The sequence below is a fragment of the Plecotus auritus genome, assembly GCF_963455305.1.
Source record: "Plecotus auritus genome assembly, chromosome: 2".
NCBI lineage: Eukaryota > Metazoa > Chordata > Mammalia > Chiroptera > Vespertilionidae > Plecotus > Plecotus auritus.
In genome coordinates, this window is record NC_137771.1 from 172,998,444 (window position 1) to 173,017,875 (window position 19,432).

General features: G+C 44.3%; 1 protein-coding gene across 1 annotated transcript in view; it reads right to left on the bottom strand.

The window, feature by feature from the left end:
- MUC4 (mucin 4, cell surface associated) overlaps positions 1–19,432 on the bottom strand; it is a gene marked incomplete at both ends in the record, with an annotated part of 71,470 nt that overhangs the window by 15,725 nt on the left and 36,313 nt on the right. The window contains 5 exons of the mRNA XM_080654690.1: positions 2,429–2,517; positions 4,056–4,186; positions 12,243–12,401; positions 13,182–13,346; positions 14,217–14,350. Of these exons, the coding sequence (XP_080510816.1) occupies positions 2,429–2,517; positions 4,056–4,186; positions 12,243–12,401; positions 13,182–13,346; positions 14,217–14,350 (678 nt within the window). The remainder of the gene's footprint in view (positions 1–2,428; positions 2,518–4,055; positions 4,187–12,242; positions 12,402–13,181; positions 13,347–14,216; positions 14,351–19,432) is intronic.

A 19,432-nucleotide genomic window follows, 5' to 3' on the forward strand; every position in this document is an offset into this window, starting at 1 on the left:
CGTAATAAATGTAACTCCATCTCTCTAAGTATTGCTTTGTTCTTCTTCGGTTTTCTGTAACACAGGCATGTCAGTAGCCAAAGCAGCCAGGGCAGAGGCCTATGCTCAGAGGCCAGCTGGGAAGCCACAGAGAAGTTGGCATGTGAAGCTAGGACTTGCTCCATTATCACAAGGCTGAGGAAGCATCCTCTGTGCCCAGACACCATCCTAGGAATGTTGAAATAAGTGGGAGTAGAGACCCTGATGGGGAAGTTGAACTTTAAATAGACCTTCAATTAATTGTAAGTTACATACTGCCCACCCCAGCTGCCATGAGTGAGAAGGGGGGCTCCAGAGTTCAATCCTACAGAATAAAAGGCTAATACGCAAATCAACTGAACAGTGGAATGCCGGTCGCTATGACGTACACTGATCACCAGGGGGCAGACACTCAATGCAGGAGCTGCCCCCTGGTGGTCAGTGTGCTCCTATAGGGGGAGTGCCGCTCAGCCAGAAGCCGGGCTCACGGCTGGTGAGCGCAGTGGTGGTGGTGGGAGCCTCTCCTGCCTCTGTGGCAGCGCTAAGGATGTCTGACTGCCCACTGAGGCCCGCTCCCTGGGGAGAGCGGGCCTAAGCCGGCACTCAGACATCCCCCGAGGGCTCCTGGATTGCTAGAGGGCGCAGGCCGGGCTGAGGGACACCCCCCCCATGCATAAATTTCATGCACCAGGCCTCTAGTAAGATATAATAGGACATTCGATTTGACCCTGTTCCCCCACAAAAGAAGTAATTGTCAGGAAAACTACAATTTGTTAAGGTTTTGAGAAGGATAATCATTATTTATGATTATCTGTTTGTATATCTTCACAACGACCTCGTATCAAGGGAAACATATCAAATACTCTCCCTCCAAATACACTCTATCTATCTATCTATCTATCTATCTATCTATCTATCTATCTATCTATCTATCTCTGTCTATTGTATTGCACCCCCTAGGTCCAAGTCGAAGCATCTTGACAGAATATCCTTATGACTGGGTGCCGGAAACCGATCATTGTCTCACTAATAGAAAGATGTGGACAGGAAACCCGGAAGGCTGGTCAACAACCTTAATTGCTCTAATCCAGCCTTGGGCAAACTATGGCCGGCGGGCCGGATCCGGCTGTTCTATCCGGTTCTCTTGCTCTCCCCTCCCCCCTCCGCTCCTTTACTTTGAATTTATATTAGTTTACACAAACACTCCATCCATGCTTTTGTTCCGGCCCTCCGGTCCAGTTTAAGAACCCATTGTGGCCCTGGAGTCAAAAAGTTTGCCCACCCCTGCAATCACTCACTGTTTAGTTGAGACATTGTTAGATGAAGCAGCCTCCACCTCTGTTTGTCTTATGTAAATTTCTGTTATTGGAGTTTCCTGCCTAAAGGTTATGGGCGTACCCCATAGTCTCAATAAAAGGGAGAGCAAGGCCAGAGCAGTGTGTAGTCCTCCCACTAGAGGTGGGCTCCTGCCTGGCCCCTAATATTCCCAAATTAATACTTTTCTAGTCTCTTTCATTTGTGTGCGGCCTCCTGCAGAACCCGAACCCTGAACCTGAGCCCTGAACCACGCGGGACGTGAAAGGGGTTCCCACAACTGGGCAGCATTCTCCACAAGGTGGCACCCATGATTTGACTTAGCTTCTGTTTACCAAAAGTTCCTGCCACAGAACAAATAGAACTGGATTCATGCTTCACAATTTACATGGCTGATTTCAAATGCTAAAATGTCCTTTGTTCAATCACATTTTGGAAAAGATCATTTCTTTCCCTTTGGGGCTCCCCAACAGTACACTGAGTCATGGAGGAGGCCCCATAGGCTTCTTCCTGACACTGAAGTACCTGCCTTCTTGACAGAGTGACAGTTCTTTGAGAGCAAACTTAAGTCAGGCTTTTCCCTTTTATTTCACATTCCTGGTTCTTATTTCACATTCCTGGTCCAACATGTAGCAGGTGCTCAATAAATAGTGACCAAATGAATGTCAGACCTCTGGAACTCCTCTTGGTAGATTCCTTTAAGGGATCTTATCTGGATTCACATTCCCTTTCAGGAACAGGACACTTGGAGTATTGCCCTAACTACCCATTCATATTCCTATACCCAGCCACACCCCTGTTCTCACTTCCAGGATCTGGGCCCCCACTGAGAGAGCTCTTTGGTTTGGCTCATCCCAGGAGGAGACAGAGTCCCAAGGAAGACTGCGCTGCGTGAGAGCACAGAAGGTACCAGCTGCTCCCTGGGCAGTGTCAAGTCCCTATTGCATCTGTGGGAGGTCAGTTTGTGCTGGGACTTCCTTCAGGATGATGGAGATAGATGCTAGAGAGCTGCCCCTCTAGTACTGTCATGGCCCACAAAGTGGAGGACAAAAGAGGATTTAAGTCCAGCCCAAGTGTGATTAGGCGACACTTTTACCTGAGTTGGAATTCAGGAATTGGTCCGGACGATACTTCTGCCACACTGGCTGGGATGTCAGCGGACTGTTTTCATAATGCCCATCTCCACTGCGTGCAAAGGAAAGAATGAAAGGCCTCTGTCACACTCAGGGTCTTTCCTCTCAGCCAGCAAGTTATTCATCCAGCCAGTCAGTCACTCACTCAGTCCAGTTAGTCTTTACTTATCAGTTGGTCAGCCAGCCAGCCAGAATCACTGACTCCCACAACTAAGCAGGAAAGGGGGAGAGGTGGGTGGGGAGACTAATCTATTCCACATCTGATCGATAAGGGCCAGACACTGGTCATGAGGCTGGTGTGAAGACAACAGAGTCCAGGCCTCCTTCTAGTATGTTTCCCTGCAGCTAGGGTTTGGTGGGGACAGTATGTTGGGATGGTTAAGAGCCAGTCTCTGAAGTGAGACAGGCATGAATTCAGCTCCTGACTCCAGCACTTAGCAGCTTGGTAACCATGGGCAAGTTGCTTAACCTTTTTGATTCTGTTTTCACAGCCATGTAAAAGAGATTACATAGTAGTAAACATTTGTAAAGCTCTCAGAACGGAGTGAGGACCTGATGTGATGGGTGCACCCAGCCCCACCCCCGTGATGGGGTTCAAAGCCCTGCTCCAGGAAGGAGAAAAATCCTGGACCAGCGCCTGCAGCCTCTCTGGGTGCATGCCTCAGAGCAGTGACTCCTGATGTTTCCTCCTCTGACACAGGATGGGTGACACACACAGGTGTGACACCTGGGGTGAGGGTGGGCAGGCAAACTCCGGATGGTGTGAAATTCCTAGGTAGTTAGATAATTCCAATCCTTTCTCCTTCACCGCAAGTGAAAGCAGTGTAATTATAGGGGCACCCTATAAGAGAAAATCATTTGCAGCAATTTCCAGAAACAAATGACAAGTGACCTTCATGATGATGACACACACCAGCACCAGGAAATACCAGGGTCAAGAACTGTTGTTCAGAAACTGAGCCACCTTCACACATAGGAACCAGCATCACCCTCTACAGCCCCATCCCTCTGCTCTCCCATAAGCTGCTGGTGGCCCTGGGTGAGGGGTGAGGTCCCAACCCAGGAGCACCAGAAGTCAGGAAGGCAGATTTCAGCCTCAGATGTCTGAGTTCAAATTCCTGCTTTGCCATTCCCAGCTCTGTGACTTTGGGCAATTACTTATCTATTTGTACCTCAATTTCCTTATCTGTAGAATGGGAAATAAATAGTATCTCTTTCACGGGTTTGTTGTAATAATGAAATGAAATAATCATATTAAGTAGTTAGTATAGTAAATATTGGCCATTATAATGATGCTATTTGACAAGTCAAGAGAGGTCAGCTAATGTGAGTGGAAATCAGAGAAGTCAAAGCTCTGGGAATGATTACATTTCACAGGTTCTGAGGGAGAAAAGAGAATGGCAATGAATAGGGATCTTTAAATGTGAGTCAGGAAGAAATAGCATCTTTTAATGGGAACTGGCACCAGTGTGAGTCAGAAGCATCGGCAAGGAGGACTCAGCCTGGTTGGGGAGTGTGTGTGCAGCAAAAACACCGCTCTGCACCACTTCATATCACCTGCTCAGAGCTGACAGCCCCTCCCCGTCCTACCTGGAGAAGCCCATGAGGACCCAGTTGCCTGGGTGCTGGGTCACATCCCACCGCATCCCACCATTTTGGTAGAGAAACAGGGCGAAGGATCTGCTCCCATCTGTGGAGAGGATGGCCTGGTAGGTGTTAGTCTAAGGGTTGGATGGAGACAAACATGGAGATGCCTGTGAGAAATCTGGAGTGTCCTCCCTGATGTCCCATCATTTATCCCGCACCCCTGCCTCGATGCACACAATCTCTTTTCCTGGCCTACCTGGAGAAAAGGCATGGGCTTAACATGCTGACAAGTTTGGCAGTGTGTATTGCACCTCTCACCCGTGGTGTCAAGCACCTAGCACGGTAGATTTGCCTTCTTTCTGATTTCTTTCCAGGGAGGGTGATAAAAGGCTCTGGGTTAGGAACCAGTTGGGAGACAGTTTGTATAAGAAATGTAGAGGGCTGCCTGGGAAGGCACATGGGCATTTCTTTAAATTGTTGTCAGCTGAGCCCCAGGCGACTGGCAGAGCTGCATCTTGGTTACGCCCTCTCCAAAGAGGTGGGGGGTGTTATCAGTACTGACTTTTACCTTTGTCCAAGTGCCGGGAAGTGGGCTTTGAGGTGTAAATCCAGTCTTGCACCTAGCACCGGGGAATTTAGGGAATGAATAGGACCTGGGCCCATCCAAGCTCCTTTGATCCTAAGTTTTGGTGATACTTCCTGGTATTTGGGAGTATAAAATAAATGTGCTGTGTGGGCTCCGGGGTCGCTGCCTCTCCATCAGAGAGGATGGCGTCCCACCTGGCTCCCAGTTTTGTTTCTATCTTTCTATCTGGTCTCTTTCTTTCTTTTATTTCTTTTTTTTTTTTTAAATATATTTTTATTGATTTTTTTACAGAGAGGAAGGAAGAGTGATAGGTAGTCAGAAACATCGATGAGAGAGAAACATCGATCAGCTGCCTCCTGCACACCTCCCACTGGGGATGTGCCCGCAACCAAGTCACATGCCCTTGACCGGAATCGAACCTGGGACCTTCCAGTCCGCAGGCTGACGCTCTATCCACTGAGCCAAACCGGTTTTGGCTTCTTTCTTTTATTTCTTAATCCCCAGCTCCTCCACTCAGGAACCGGACCTGTTCCTTTTCCGTGCTGGACGCGGAAAAGAGAGAACACCTCTATATTTGGCGCCCCGGAACAGGGACTGAGTACGGAGGCAAGAAGCGAGGGGGTCACTCCTAGAAGTGTGCGCACCACTGATTAAAGGAATAAGGTAAGAAGAGGAGTGGATTGTTGTGAATTGAAATGAATTAGCTAGGTGTAAAATATGGGTAATCCTCAAATGTTAAAACTATGCTCAAAGCTCAAAGATGCTCTGTTAAGCGTAGTCAGATTCTTGATTTCTTTCTTAAGTTTTGTTGATGAATCGTGGGAAAAGGTCAGAAAGCAGTTGCGTGACCGATACTCAACAGAAGGTCCAGAGAAAATTCCTGTTCCTACTTTAATTCTTGATTCAGCACAGGAGAGTTTAAGAATGTCTAAGCCGAATGTGGCCACGGCCTTTCATTTTGTTGGAGGCTCAAACTACTTGTATTAGTAGAAAGGATTAAAGGAATTTCTCAGCAACTGCCAATAATTCTTTATCTTAAAAAAAAAACTTTTTCTTTCCTTAAAAAATAGAAATAAATAAAAATTGAAAAAAATAAATAAAATAAAAACAGTAGACGCCAGACCATCACTGAATTTTCCCCCCAAAGAAAGGAGGTGGGGGAAGGGAGACACGTGGCAATCCAATATGGACGCCACTCCCCGAGAAAGCCATTTTAAAAGGCCTCATCTTCGACATTTTTTTTTCCAACTAGTGACTTAAAGCTTCTACAAATTCATAAATGCATCGGGGATTTCTATGCACATGTAAAGGGAAAGGCCAGTTTAAAGACACAGTGCGCCCAACTGTCCAGTATTTGGACATTTTAGATAGAGTTTTTGAGCTGAGCTTAACCTTTTACTGTGTACAGAATAAAAACCTGAGACTGTTTTTAGCCTAAGAAAGATGGCGGATGTGAACCGAGAAAAAATACAGGCTAGCTTCCCAAGGCAATCTAAAGTAGCTCTTTTAAAATTTCCCGCCCAGAGGCATGTAACCAGCAGGAAGTAGATAGCAAGTTTACATGTGAATAGCTACCGGTTTGCTTCTTGACTTCCCCAGCAGGAAAACTGTGACCATTTTGAAAGTTAGCTGCTGGACCAGGCCTATCGGTTGGAAACTTAAAAGAACTTGGAAATTTACTAAATCAAATGATAAAAACTTAGATATAAATGTACTGAAATGATATAATACTGAAATGTTGAACTGAGTATGCCTAGTATGAAGTCTAGAGGATAGAAGTTAATCTATTAATTGAATATGCCTTATATTTCATTTGAAATGTATCCTTTAAAATATGTAAAAGTATTATTGATTTGAGAAATGCTAAGTATTTAATTTGCTACCTAAAATTTGAAGCTCTGAAAGTTTAAGGTCTCTTTTCTCGCCATGAAAAGGTTTTAAAGCTAACGCCCTTTGTTAATGGAGGAAGGGGTAGACGCCCTTCCCCCAGAAAAAACAGGTAGACCAGTTCCCGCCAGCAGCCATCTTTAAAGAATGTTAATTTGCATTTAAAGGCTACAGGTTTGCTAGCCACCCTTCCCTGAAAAGGTCAAGCGGCTAGGCCAAAAAACCTGTTTTGGTAGCCTAAAAGTTTTTCCTTTAGTGGCAAACTCTTAAATAAAAAGTGGCTCCTTTGAAATCAGCTTTCTGCCAGTAGCCATTCTTTAAAGGACGTTTTACATTTGAATACCTACAAGTTTGCTTCTCAATTGCCCCGGGCAGAAAAAACATGGTCCGTTTAACGTTAATTATTGGATTTTGAAATATATTCTTAAAAGTATAAAGGGTTATAAATAAAGAACTAAATATTTGACTTGCCAGCTCTAAAATTTCAAGGTTCAAATTAAATTGGGAGAAATTATATAAATGTGGTAATTAAATGCCTAAAATATAAAAATGTGTTTTTGAGAAAATAAAATACTGTTTTCTCTGATAATTAGGAATTCAAAAAATATTACTTATTGATCTGATTTTAAAAAGAGGATTAATTCTGTGATTCAGTATAGATTTGATATTCTTTAAGATAATTTAAGTATATAATCTTTAAAACATATATAAAAATATATATATTTGATCTTTCCAAGTATATTTCAAGGTTTTGAGAGTAACTTTTGGACATTTCATGGGCCCTGAAATGTTTTTCAAAAGTCTGTTCTCTCTTAAAAGAAATATTTTTAAATTTAACCGATCCAATATACTTGAAATCACATGGAAAGCTTTATCAAATAAAAATTAAGTAATATATTTTATATATATATTAAATGTTATGAAGGTTTTCGCCTCTAAGAAGAGCAAAATCAATATATTTCTTAAATATAACCAAAAATTTCAACAGCAGTAGAATTTCAAGAAAGACAAAAGTTACAAGCAGCCTGCATTTTGAATGGGCTGGGGTAGAACAGTGTTTATGCTTTTGGATCAGACCAATAAGTATCAGACCTATAATTTTTACTGAATAAGTTTCTTTGCTTTTTAATTAAAGATACCTACTTAAGTTAACTTATAAATTAACTTTTATATTATAATCAATTAAGTTACATAAGAAGCCAATGTTTTTATAAGTAATTAAATCCAAGTAAAATTTAAGAACAGATTAGAAGCCACCATTTACTGCCTGACTGGTAACCGCCTGCATTCTTAATTAAGCTAGAGGCGGGGCAACATTTTCGGCTTGTGAATCAGACGTAAATTTGCTTTATTTTTAAATGAAGATACCTACTTTAATTACTTAAATAAATTAGCTTATTAAATTATAATCAAGGTTTTCAGCTAAATGAAGAGCTAATAATTTTGTAAACAATTCTAATAAAGACCAGAAACAGCTAGTGAGATTTCTGTTTGTCTGCAATGTGATTTTGATTGTATTTTAAAAGAACTGATTAGAGAGCCGCCATGTTGGCCACATGGCTTGCCGCTCACATGGCTTGCCGCTCGCCATCTTGAAATAACAAAGGCCAACCCATTTCCTTTAAATAAGCCAATGTCTTTGTAAGCAATTTAAATGTCTTTTAAGAAAGTTACTGAAGGCTTCCCATAATCCCTCTCTATATGCAAATAAGCCTAAGAGGATACTTTAAAAATATAATTTTAATAAAAAGGAGAAATTTTAAATTTTTGAGTTCTCTTACACTAATATTTACAGGGTAAACTAAGATTGTTATTAAAATATTAAATCTGATGTGTACCAGTGGTCACCATAACCTTAAGAGAAAGTGTTTCATGTGACATGGCCTAGCAATAGAAGGTTGTATGTTGTAAAAAAGAAAAACAAAGATTCTTAAGTAAAACTCTCTATAACAGGGATCCTCAAATTACGGCCCGCGGGCCACATGTGGCCTGCCGAGGACATTTATCCAGCCTGCCCGGTGCTAGGAATTTGTTCATAGTTTTTTTTAAACTATAGTCTGGCCCTCCAACGGTCTGAGGGACAGTGAACTGGCTCCCTGTTTAAAAAGTTTGAGGACCCCTGCTCTATAATTTGGAAATTATTCCAGAAATAAAGAGATTTCCTTCAAAAGTCGTAAGGATTGTAATTGAAAGCCTATATATTTTGGCCTCTTAAACTAAAGTAAATAATTTGTGTGTTTTTCTCTCTGATAAGTTTTATGTAAAATTAAAGATTAATAGCAGAAATTTAATGTCATTTATTGTCCATAATCTAGGACAAGTGAAGTTAAAAAATAAGCTTTATTTCAGATTAATTTAAATTGGCTAATTGAAATAAGTGAATATTCATAAAACTTAATTGTACTGCACAAAAAAACTGTTCCTGAAATATTAACAAAAATTTTTATTGATGGTTCATCTCATAGTAAAAATTGCTAAACATGCTATGAATCCAAAGCAGTCATATTTCTGTGCAGAAATTAAAAATAAAAGGTTATCAAGACTGCATTAAAAATTTTACAAAAGCCTCATAATAATAAAAAAGATTAATAGAATAACCTGTAAGAAAGAAATATTCTGTAAGTAAATTACATCAAGCCTTAATTGCTTTAAAATTTTACTCTAAAATTATTTTTCATTTATAATGCTGATAACAAGACATCCATAAAATCTTATTGCATCAGAATAAGCCAAAGAAAATCGTCTGGACAAAAATCAAAAGGATCCCAAGTCTAATTTATAGAAAAGATTTCTTTATTAACCTTAAGTCGAGAATATGTTTGTATATTTCCAGAAAAGTCCATATGGATTCCTGCAACAACAGATCCCAGAGAGGACCTAATAGGACTGTTCAAGCCACAGAATAAGTAGTGGCCCCCAAGAACAGAGGAAAAACAGTCCAGAAATAAAGACACCTTGCCATGCTAGTAGTTAGCAGCTGTACATTGCTGCAGGTTGCCCAGGACCAAGGGCAAAGGAAAGTCGGTGTGCTCACTTCCAGACCATGTGTGAATACCCTTCTGCATAGAAGTCAAAATGTTTGATGTTTTGTGTTCTACCAGGACCCCTGACTTGGGGGGATTGCCTTATTTCTAACACAGGGAATGGTATTAACTGCCACACTTAAAAGAGATGTTATACCTCAGGCATTAACCATTTTTACAGATGGATCCAGTTCTGGAAAGGCTGGATCTACTGCAGCAGGGGAGCAAAGGTCCTTCAAACCTCTTATATTTCAGTAGAAATACAAGCTCTTATTTATGCCTTAACAGATTTTGCTACGGAGCCCATCAACCTATAGTGATAGTACTTATGTGGTAAGTATGGCAAAATTATTGAAACAGTTACTATAAGGCACACTATTCAGAGGAACTTTTTCATTTAATTTTCAGCCTTCAAAATGTTATTTGAGAATGACAATTTCCATGTTTTATTAGAAGCAATGTCTTCAGTGTGTTATCCACCTCCCTGTGTCAACTTTAGGGGTAAATACCCCAGGACTTAAACCTAATCAAATCTGGCAAAATGAATATCACTCAATAGTGGAAAGAGCCAATCATACTCTTAAAATCAATTACTAAAACAAAAAGGGGGAGACGGATGTTATGTCACCTCAAAACAAACTCAGTCATGCTCTTTATACTTTAAAATTTTTGAATTGTGATGCAGAGGATTGTACAGCAGCCGAAAGCCATCAGCGAAAGCCATCAGGCCTCCTGTACAATAGCCTCCACTGAGTTAGCTAAGTGGAAGGAAGCACAAACCAGACAAGAGTTTTATTAGATTCAGTAATAATGTGGGGAAGAGGTTGTGTTTTATATCTTTCCAGAAGGAGCAGCACATCCAATTTGGGTGCCAGAGCGTTACGTGTGTCACCACAATGGACCCAGACAAGCTCCTGTGTCCCTTCACTCAAAAGGACTAAGTACTGCCCCCATGACAGCAAAGCAGAAGAAGAAAACTGAAAGCTATGCAAGGGACTGAGGTGCCAATATAGGGTCATCTGAAGAAGTTAACGACTGAAGCGCAACAGGTTGTGGAAAAGCAAAAAGTTGAAGCTACTTCTTCAACCATGTTCCTGCCTATGCTAGCATCTGTTAGCTGCCAGTCTTCTGCAAAGCCTTGCGGAGCCAAGTCCAAGGACTCTGAGTGAATATACACCAGCAGCAAGAGACTTTCTTTCATTTAATAGCAAAAAATGTTAACATGTCCATAGTTTTGATTTCTCTCATTGTTGTTTGGCTTTAGCATTGTTTTGTTATTATTTTATAGCCAGACTTTTGCTCTTGACGTTCAAGTTTTGCAAATGATAACATGTATGTAGTTTAGTTTTTGCATTGGCATTGTTTGTAATTGTTTTAATAATAGATCTTTATTCTTAATGTTTAAATTTTACTTTTATTATAGTAGCTTAAAAACAAAAAAAGGGTGAGATGTAGAGGGCTGCCTGGGAAGGCACATGGGCATTTCTTTAAATTGTTGTCAGCTGAGCCCCAGGCGACTGGCAGAGCCGTGTCTCGGTTACGCCCTCCCCAAAGAGGTGGGGGGTGTTATCAGTACTGACTTTTACCTTTGCCGGGAAGTGGGCTTTGAGGTGTAAATCCAGTCTTGCACCTAGCACCGGGGAATTTAGGGAATGAATAGGACCTGGGCCCATCCAAGCTCCTTTGATCCTAAGTTTTGGTGATACTTCCTGGTATTTGGGGGTATAAAATAAATGTGCTGTGTGGGCTCCGGGGTCCCTGCCTTTCCATCAGAGAGGATGGCGTCCCACCTGGCTCCCAGTTTTGTTTCTATCTTTCTATCTGGTCTCTTTCTTTCTTTTATTTCTTAATCCCCAGCTCCTCCACTCAGGAACCGGACCTGTTCCTTTTCCGTGCTGGACGCGGAAAAGAGAGAACACCTCTATAAAGAAAGAATCAGAAACCCGAGAGATTAGCCAAGACACCAGAGAGCTGGGAGAGGCCCATGTAGGTTCCTCGGGGGATATTTAAGGACATTGTCCAAATGTCTCCTCAACCTGAATAGTGGGGAGGACCACAGCAGGTGAGACGGGAGGTTCTCTAAAGGCGAATGCCAAGCACTATGCTTGTACAAAGTAGGTAATCAATGAACTTGTTGAACCAACGAAGAGACACGTGACTTTAGAACAGCCACAAGGGAGGACTTCTGACTGTAGGAGCTGTGAGTCCCAAGAGGGAAGACCAGGGAGACTGTGTAGTGTGCCCATTTCCACTGGAAGGCACTACAGTTGAGAGCCAGCATTTGAAGTTAGGAAAACCTCAGTTCCAGGCCTGAAATTGTCATTTGCTAGCGAGGTGACCTTGAGCAAGTGGCTTAACCTCTCTAACCATCTTTCTCATCTCTAAAATGTGGATAATATTATCAGGTTGAACCATGTAAAATTGCCAATAGCCAGCCATTTGACTTACAAAAATTCCGTTTCCTAAACTTCAACCTCCTAGTACCCAGTGCTCTGGGCTGCTGAGGTCGTGAACGTAAGGGGTTGGGGCAGCCTGGTGCATGGTGAGTGCTCAGCATCGGGGTGGGGGCAGGAGTGCTATAATCAGCAATCTGGCCTGGAGTCAGAGAGGGTTTTAGAAGGTTGGCCTCTGCCTAGGATTCTAGGAAGTCTGACTTCCAGGTGGTTCTCAGGGAGCTGTCCATGGGTCACTCACCCCGGAGGTCCACTGGGCAGGATAGGCAGGGGCATTGATCCATGTGACCTTTAGGGTCCACCTGGCTTTGTAGTTCCAGGTGTTTGTAAAGTTTTCAATCCAAGACTCCACCTGCTGGACTACAGGTGGTTTGTTGTCATCATAGAGAGTCTCATATTCCTAGGAAAGGAAGGCAGTTAAGGACCAGGAAATGAGGGTCCCAGCTCAACACCCCTGAGGGACCCCACTTTCTGCATGGTAATCCTGATCACTTTAGTCTAGCCACGTCTGACATCCTTCCCTCTCCCAGACCTACATTTTCAGTCTGTTCCTTGGATCTCAAGATTAATTCAAATTCAGTAGCAGGGAGGCCTAGGGTGTATGTAGTGGAGAGTCAAGGCCCAGAAACCCAAGTCTTCTGGACTTGAACTCATGCATCTCTTAGCACAAAATGGCTTGGACAGCAGAGCCACCTCTGCCCATTTGAACTTTCCCATGTCCCACCAAGACTCCTTGAGGACAGGCATGTGTTTCTTCGTCTTTCGACCTTCTATAGTACCTTGTCCATGGCAGGGGCACAGTCCACATTTGCCTGCAGGAGCTTTCATTATGCGCTCCCACTGACTGGAATCGTTAACCCAATCCAGGAGCACACGCAGAGGTCCAGCTTGACTCAGGCTTATTAGGAAAGACCCCCTACAACCTTATTCTAAACTGAAACTCTGGATTGCCAACCCCCATCCCTGTCACCTGCAAGTCTTCTCATGGTTGTGTCAGGGTATTCCTGAGTTTATGTAATAGTCCTAATCTGCTTCCTCCCACCCTCATATTTAAGCATCAGTCCCTGTCCACACTGAGCCTGGCTCTAGCAGCAGTAACACATTCACCTCCCTGCACTGCCCTTTGTCTCCCCTTATTGGTTTCTGGAGGATCCTGAATGCCAGACTTTGAAAGGCCCACCTGGTAAAATATGGTCCCCTGGCTGCTGGAGAAATCAGCATCATCCCAGAATGGAGCCACCACAGCCAGACGGTCCCTGCCTGTGAAGCCTCCATGAGGAGGGTGGGGGTGGGAGAAAATCTGGTACTCTGACTCCGGGAAAATGATCTGACCATTATCTGTGAACTGAGCACAAAGGTTCTTTCAGTTAACATTCAGAGCAGCCTTGGGACAGCTCCTCAGAAGTGTGACCCCCAAAGGCCTCTCTGAGTAGAGCTTTAGAGGTGTCAACAACCTCTGGAAGGTCATGTCATCCATCTCCCTGCCTACCGGGAGAGCCCCTTTACTTAATTCTCACACAAATAGTCTACCCGCAGGACATTCTTCTAGTCCTAAGTCCTTCCTAAGGTGGTAAGTTTTGTCCTGCTTAGCATCAGTCCCTGTCTATGGGCTAGCCTGTCACAGAGCAGACCCTTCTGGGTAAATCCCTGAGGTTCCATCCTGAAGCTGGTGTCCCATCAGATGGGGTTAAAAGGACCGAAACCCTCACCCCATCACTGAGTCACACACTGTGTTCTGACTCAGTCTCCCTCACTGAGAGCCACAGGGGCCATGACTGTCTTTCCAACTCTCCTCCAGGACTCATGGGTACCTGGACCAGGGAACTGGGAAATAATTACAGAAAATGTAAAATGCCTCAGTTGTTTCCCAAGTGGAGCTTCCTGCTCATATAATGGCCCTGTAAAAAACAGAAGAAAGCTTATTGGGCCCTGGGATCTCTTTACTGAGATAGACACTTTTATTTATGTGGGAAGGCAAGCCTTGCCTAGATTCATGTCTCTCTTGGCTAACACTCTGATAGTAAGATTGTGAATGCAAACTAAGCCAGAGGCAGGAATACAGTAGGAGCCTAACAGTGTTGCTTTCATTCTCCCTTCTTTTCCATCAGGATCACAGTCACAGTCACTGGGCCATCTCGGAGCCCTGGAGAGGGAAGCAGGGCCTTGGGAACACAGGTCACAGATCCTGCCATTTGGGCTGCAGCCTGGGACTCACGTAGAGGAAATTTCGGAGAGTGGAGCCAAGAGGGAAGCCAATCTGGGGCTTGAAGAGTGGCGAGGTGAAGTCCACCCTCCTCCTCACAAACTCCTGGTCTTGAACATGTAGGCCATAGGGGAAGAGGGAAACACCTGGGACAGAACAAAGAAGAGCAGGAAGTTCTCTCGGACTGACTGGGATCCCCAGCTGATCCTCTACCCTGTCCTTGGTTCCCTGACAGGGAGTCATCAAATCCTCCCTTCTCCCCCTTTCCACTTGCATTTAACCCATCTCCTCATTTTTCCACTTTAACTCGTACTATCATCCTTCCCCAATTTGGAAAAATCAGGTCCTGCTGTCAGCATACCAGCACATTATTCTGCATTTGTTATGGCACTCATAATTCTTTTAAGGGTGAAAAGACAAAACTCCTCCAAGGCAGTGAAGAGGAGTAATTGAAAGACCATTTCATAGACTGAGACTTGTTTCCTAAGATGGTATTTCTCTAGATAAACTTGAAGACCCCCTAGAATTTGTCCTAGAACTCCTTAGAGGTTCTTGGGTAGTTTGAGAAACTTTGTCCTAAACATTTCTCAAATGGGTCTCCTTCTTTCCATACTCACTCAGTCTTGCTTAGAATACACAGCAGTCTCTACACTGCTCTCCTGGCCTCCTGCAAATTCATCCTCCATCCCAGCCAACATCCATAAATGCAAATCTAGCTACCTCCTCCCTGGACCCTGTTATATACAAGCTTCCCTTACATCACAGCCTCACTTTTCAACACTCTTCACCTTACTTCCAGCAATCCCAAATGTTTTGGGAATCTCCTCCCCTTGCTATATTGAGACTACTTCTCATGTCTACATCTTTGTTCCAATGTCTTCCTGCTGGCTTGGAGTGTTTCTTCTTCCCCAGTTCCTATTAATTCTTTGTAGAAACCTCCTCTTCACCTTGAAACGCCCCCTCCCCCCCCCCCCTCCAAACACATTCCTTAGGGGCCTTTCATTGCGAGTGCCTAATACCCTGGGATTATTCCTCAATTGCACCTACTGAGGCAGCATATTTGTCTCTTGCTGAACAGCACCTTGATCATTTTTGTCTTCACTACCTACCACAGTGCCATGTGCAAAGCCAACCCTTGGCACCTAACTCTGATGCTGTCTCATTGTCCCTCATGAGGCCCTTCTGACATGAAAGAGCAGTCTGTGAGCAAGCAGGCTGAGACTAAGCATTCAGTGACATCACCATTTAAAGGAGATATGGGGAGTAGCTCGACTTCCCATGGCCCAGAAGGGGCAGTGGAGATATCCACAGAAATAACCACAAGGGCCCTTATTGGTAGATCCAGTCCATCTGCCACAACTACAAGCTCCACATCTAGCTCAATCCTCTCCATCCCAGGGTCGAAAGGTCCCAGATCTATGGCATAACTCACCTTTCTCAGGCTTCATAAGGACTGGGGTAGTTGTTGGGCGTGTGCTGGGAGTTGAGGTTGTAAGGCTCTGGATAGTTGTTGAGAGTAGTGATGTTGCTGTGCTTTTCTGACTGTCTGTCATCAGTGAAGTTGTGATTGTTCCTGGCATGCAGGAAGAGAAGACTGGAGTGGGTCTTACAGTCAGACAGTAGCAGAGTCAAAAAAAAAGTCACAGACTTTAGGAGCTGGAAGAGACAACTAGAAACCACCTTGTCTCTCTTCTGGTCATACTCAAACCATTCTCTGCAGATAAGCAGTTGTCTGCTAGGGCAGAGGGGATTGTCACCCACCACACCCCCATTCACTTTACCCTCCTGTGGACCTGACCTCAATCCTAGACTGGTAATGTTAACTCACCATTTTCTCTCAAGTGCTCCTCTAGGCCAAATTGAGCCAATGCAGCCACTGTAAGAGACTGAGAAACTTTAGTCTCCACCTACCTGATGTCTCAGTCTTCACAGTTGAACTTGAGAATGCTGTGGATGGTGGGAAAGTACTGGTACCAGACAAAGGTGTGGGATGACCTGTGAATATGGTGGTGGAGCTCCAGGTGACTGCAGGGTCAGGGGCTGATTGAGAGAATGAAGAATTACCGGTTGAAGTATAGAAACTGAATATGGTCTGAATTTTGTACACATTACTAGAAGAAATAGAATCAAAGAAAGTAGAGCCTATCGATGGCTGTGGTATAGGCAATGTACTCGTAGAATACTTAGGTGCTGAAGAAGTATCAGGAGTGGTCTTGATTGAAGGGTAGGTTATATAGGTGGAGATGAAAAAATCAGTGTGGAAAAGAAAATGTCAGTGTGGATCCAGCTACGCTATTACAACTATTTGTAGAACTCATATATGTTGGCCTTGTAGTAGGTTTGGTAGTAGAGGCTACCCTTTAAAACATTACAGGATGCTCAGGGGTGGAGGTGCTTGACTTGCTTACTGAGGCTGTTGGGACTTGCATGATATTTCTCAGGGAGTTACTGACAGAAACTACAGTGGGAATGACCTATGTAGTCATGATTTCATGAATGACTGAGCTTGAGGGTGTTGCCAGAACTTGTCCACTTGTGGACAAGGTAGTGAAAGGAGAAAGAGAGGTGACAGGAGTAGAAGTTAAGGCTATAGACAATGACATTGGCTCTGATTTTCCTACAGTGGTTTCTGCTAAGGAAGGTATTGTCATAATTTTTGATGTCAGAAGAGTGTGGCTGACACAGGAAGAAACTGAAGTGATGTTTCACTTAAAGGAGATGTTGCCTCAAAAACAAATACTGCAGGATTGTGCCTGATTGGTAAGAATAAGAAAAGTGATGAGTTAATTGCTATAATGATGCAGGTTGATGAGAGTCTGGGAAACTCGGTGCTCTCTGTCCTGTGGTTCTGAAGAAAGTTGATGTTTCCTGGGTAGAGGTGCTGGAATACAGTGCTATTGGTTGTCTATTTAAGTTGTAACAAACAACAAATCAGGTGACTGAAATAGAAGCAGTAGTAATAGAGAGAAATGTCCTTGTTTTCAATACAGTGGAGTCTGTTGAGGTTGGAGCTGGCATCATTTTTTTCAAGGTGAGAAATGGGGCATGACAATACAAGGAGCTGAACTGGTTGTCTCACCTGAATGGGACGTATTCTGAGGTAGAGCTGATGTAGGAATATTTCTACTTGGTGAAGGTGAAAGGGTTGATATGCTCATTTCTGTGATGGTGCTGGCTTGTGGTTGTTTGGTGGTGTCAGTGCTCTCAGTGTGGTCGCTCTGTGGAGATGCTGATGTTTCCTGAGTTGAGGGGCTCAAAGAGGGCGCTGCTGTTTGCCCACCTACTTCAGTAGTCTGTGGGGATTCTGAGGTGACTCCTGTAGAAGTTGTAGTTACAGAGGCTGCCATGTCCTTCGTTGTTCCCACAGTGGTGTCTGGCGAGCTTGGTGCTGGCACGGTTCCTGAGGTTGTCAGAGGTGTGCTGCTGACGCTAGAATCGGATGAAGTTGTTGTCTCACCTGAATGGGATGTTGTCTGAGGAACACCTGGAGTCAAAATACTGCCACTTGGAGAAGATGAAGGAGTTGATGTGCTCATTTCTGTGATGGTGCTGGCGGGTGGTTGCTTAGTGGTGTCAGTGCTCTCAGTGTGGTCGCTCTGTGGAGATGCTGATGTTTCCTGAGTTGAGGGGCTCAAAGAGGGCGCTGCTGTTTGTCCACCTACTTCAGTTGTCTGTGGAGATTCTGAGGTGACTCCTGTAGAAGTTGTAGTTACAGAGGCTGCCATGTCCTTCGTTGTTCCCACAGTGGTGTCTGGCGAGCTTGGTGCTGGCACGGTTCCTGAGGTTGTCAGAGGTGTGCTGCTGACGCTAGAATCAGATGAAGTTGTTGTCTCACCTGAATGGGATGTTGTCTGAGGAACACCTGAAGTCAAAATACTGCCACTTGGAGAAGATGAAGGAGTTGATGTGCTCATTTCTGTGATGGTGCTGGCTTGTGGTTGTTTGGTGGTGTCAGTGCTCTCAGTGTGGTCGCTCTGTGGAGATGCTGATGTTTCCTGAGTTGAGGGGCTCAAAGAGGGCGCTGCTGTTTGTCCACCTACTTCAGTTGTCTGTGGAGATTCTGAGGTGACTCCTGTAGAAGTTGTAGTTACAGAGGCTGCCATGTCCTTCGTTGTTCCCACAGTGGTGTCTGGCGAGCTTGGTGCTGGCACGGTTCCTGAGGTTGTCAGAGGTGTGCTGCTGACACTAGAATCGGATGAAGTTGTTGTCTCACCTGAATGGGATGTTGTCTGAGGAAAACCTGAAGTCAAAATACTGCCACTTGGAGAAGATGAAGGAGTTGATGTGCTCATTTCTGTGATGGTGCTGGCGGGTGGTTGCTTAGTGGTGTCAGTGCTCTCAGTGTGGTCGCTCTGTGGAGATGCTGATGTTTTCTGAGTTGAGGGGCTCAAAGAGGGTGCTGCTGTTTGTCCACCTACTTCAGTTGTCTGTGGAGATTCTGAGGTGATTTCAGTAGAAGTTGTAGTTACAGAGGCTGCCATGTCCTTCGTTGTTCCCACAGTGGTGTCTGGCGAGCTTGGTGCTGGCACGGTTCCTGAGGTTGTCAGAGGTGTGCTGCTGACGCTAGAATCGGATGAAGTTGTTGTCTCACCTGAATGGGATGTTGTCTGAGGAACACCTGAAGTCAAAATACTGCCACTTGGAGAAGATGAAGGAGTTGATGTGCTCATTTCTGTGATGGTGCTGGCGGGTGGTTGCTTAGTGGTGTCAGTGCTCTCAGTGTGGTCACTCTGTGGAGATGCTGATGTTTCCTGAGTTGAGGGGCTCAAAGAGGGCGCTGCTGTTTGTCCACCTACTTCAGTTGTCTGTGGAGATTCTGAGGTGACTCCTGTAGAAGTTGTAGTTACAGAGGCTGCCATGTCCTTCGTTGTTCCCACAGTGGTGTCTGGCGAGCTTGGTGCTGGCACGGTTCCTGAGGTTGTCAGAGGTGTGCTGCTGACGCTAGAATCAGATGAAGTTGTTGTCTCACCTGAATGGGATGTTGTCTGAGGAACACCTGAAGTCAAAATACTGCCACTTGGAGAAGATGAAGGAGTTGATGTGCTCATGTCTGTGATGGTGCTGGCTTGTGGTTGTTTGGTGGTGTCAGTGCTCTCAGTGTGGTCGCTCTGTGGAGATGCTGATGTTTCCTGAGTTGAGGGGCTCAAAGAGGGCGCTGCTGTTTGTCCACCTACTTCAGTTGTCTGTGGAGATTCTGAGGTGACTCCTGTAGAAGTTGTAGTTACAGA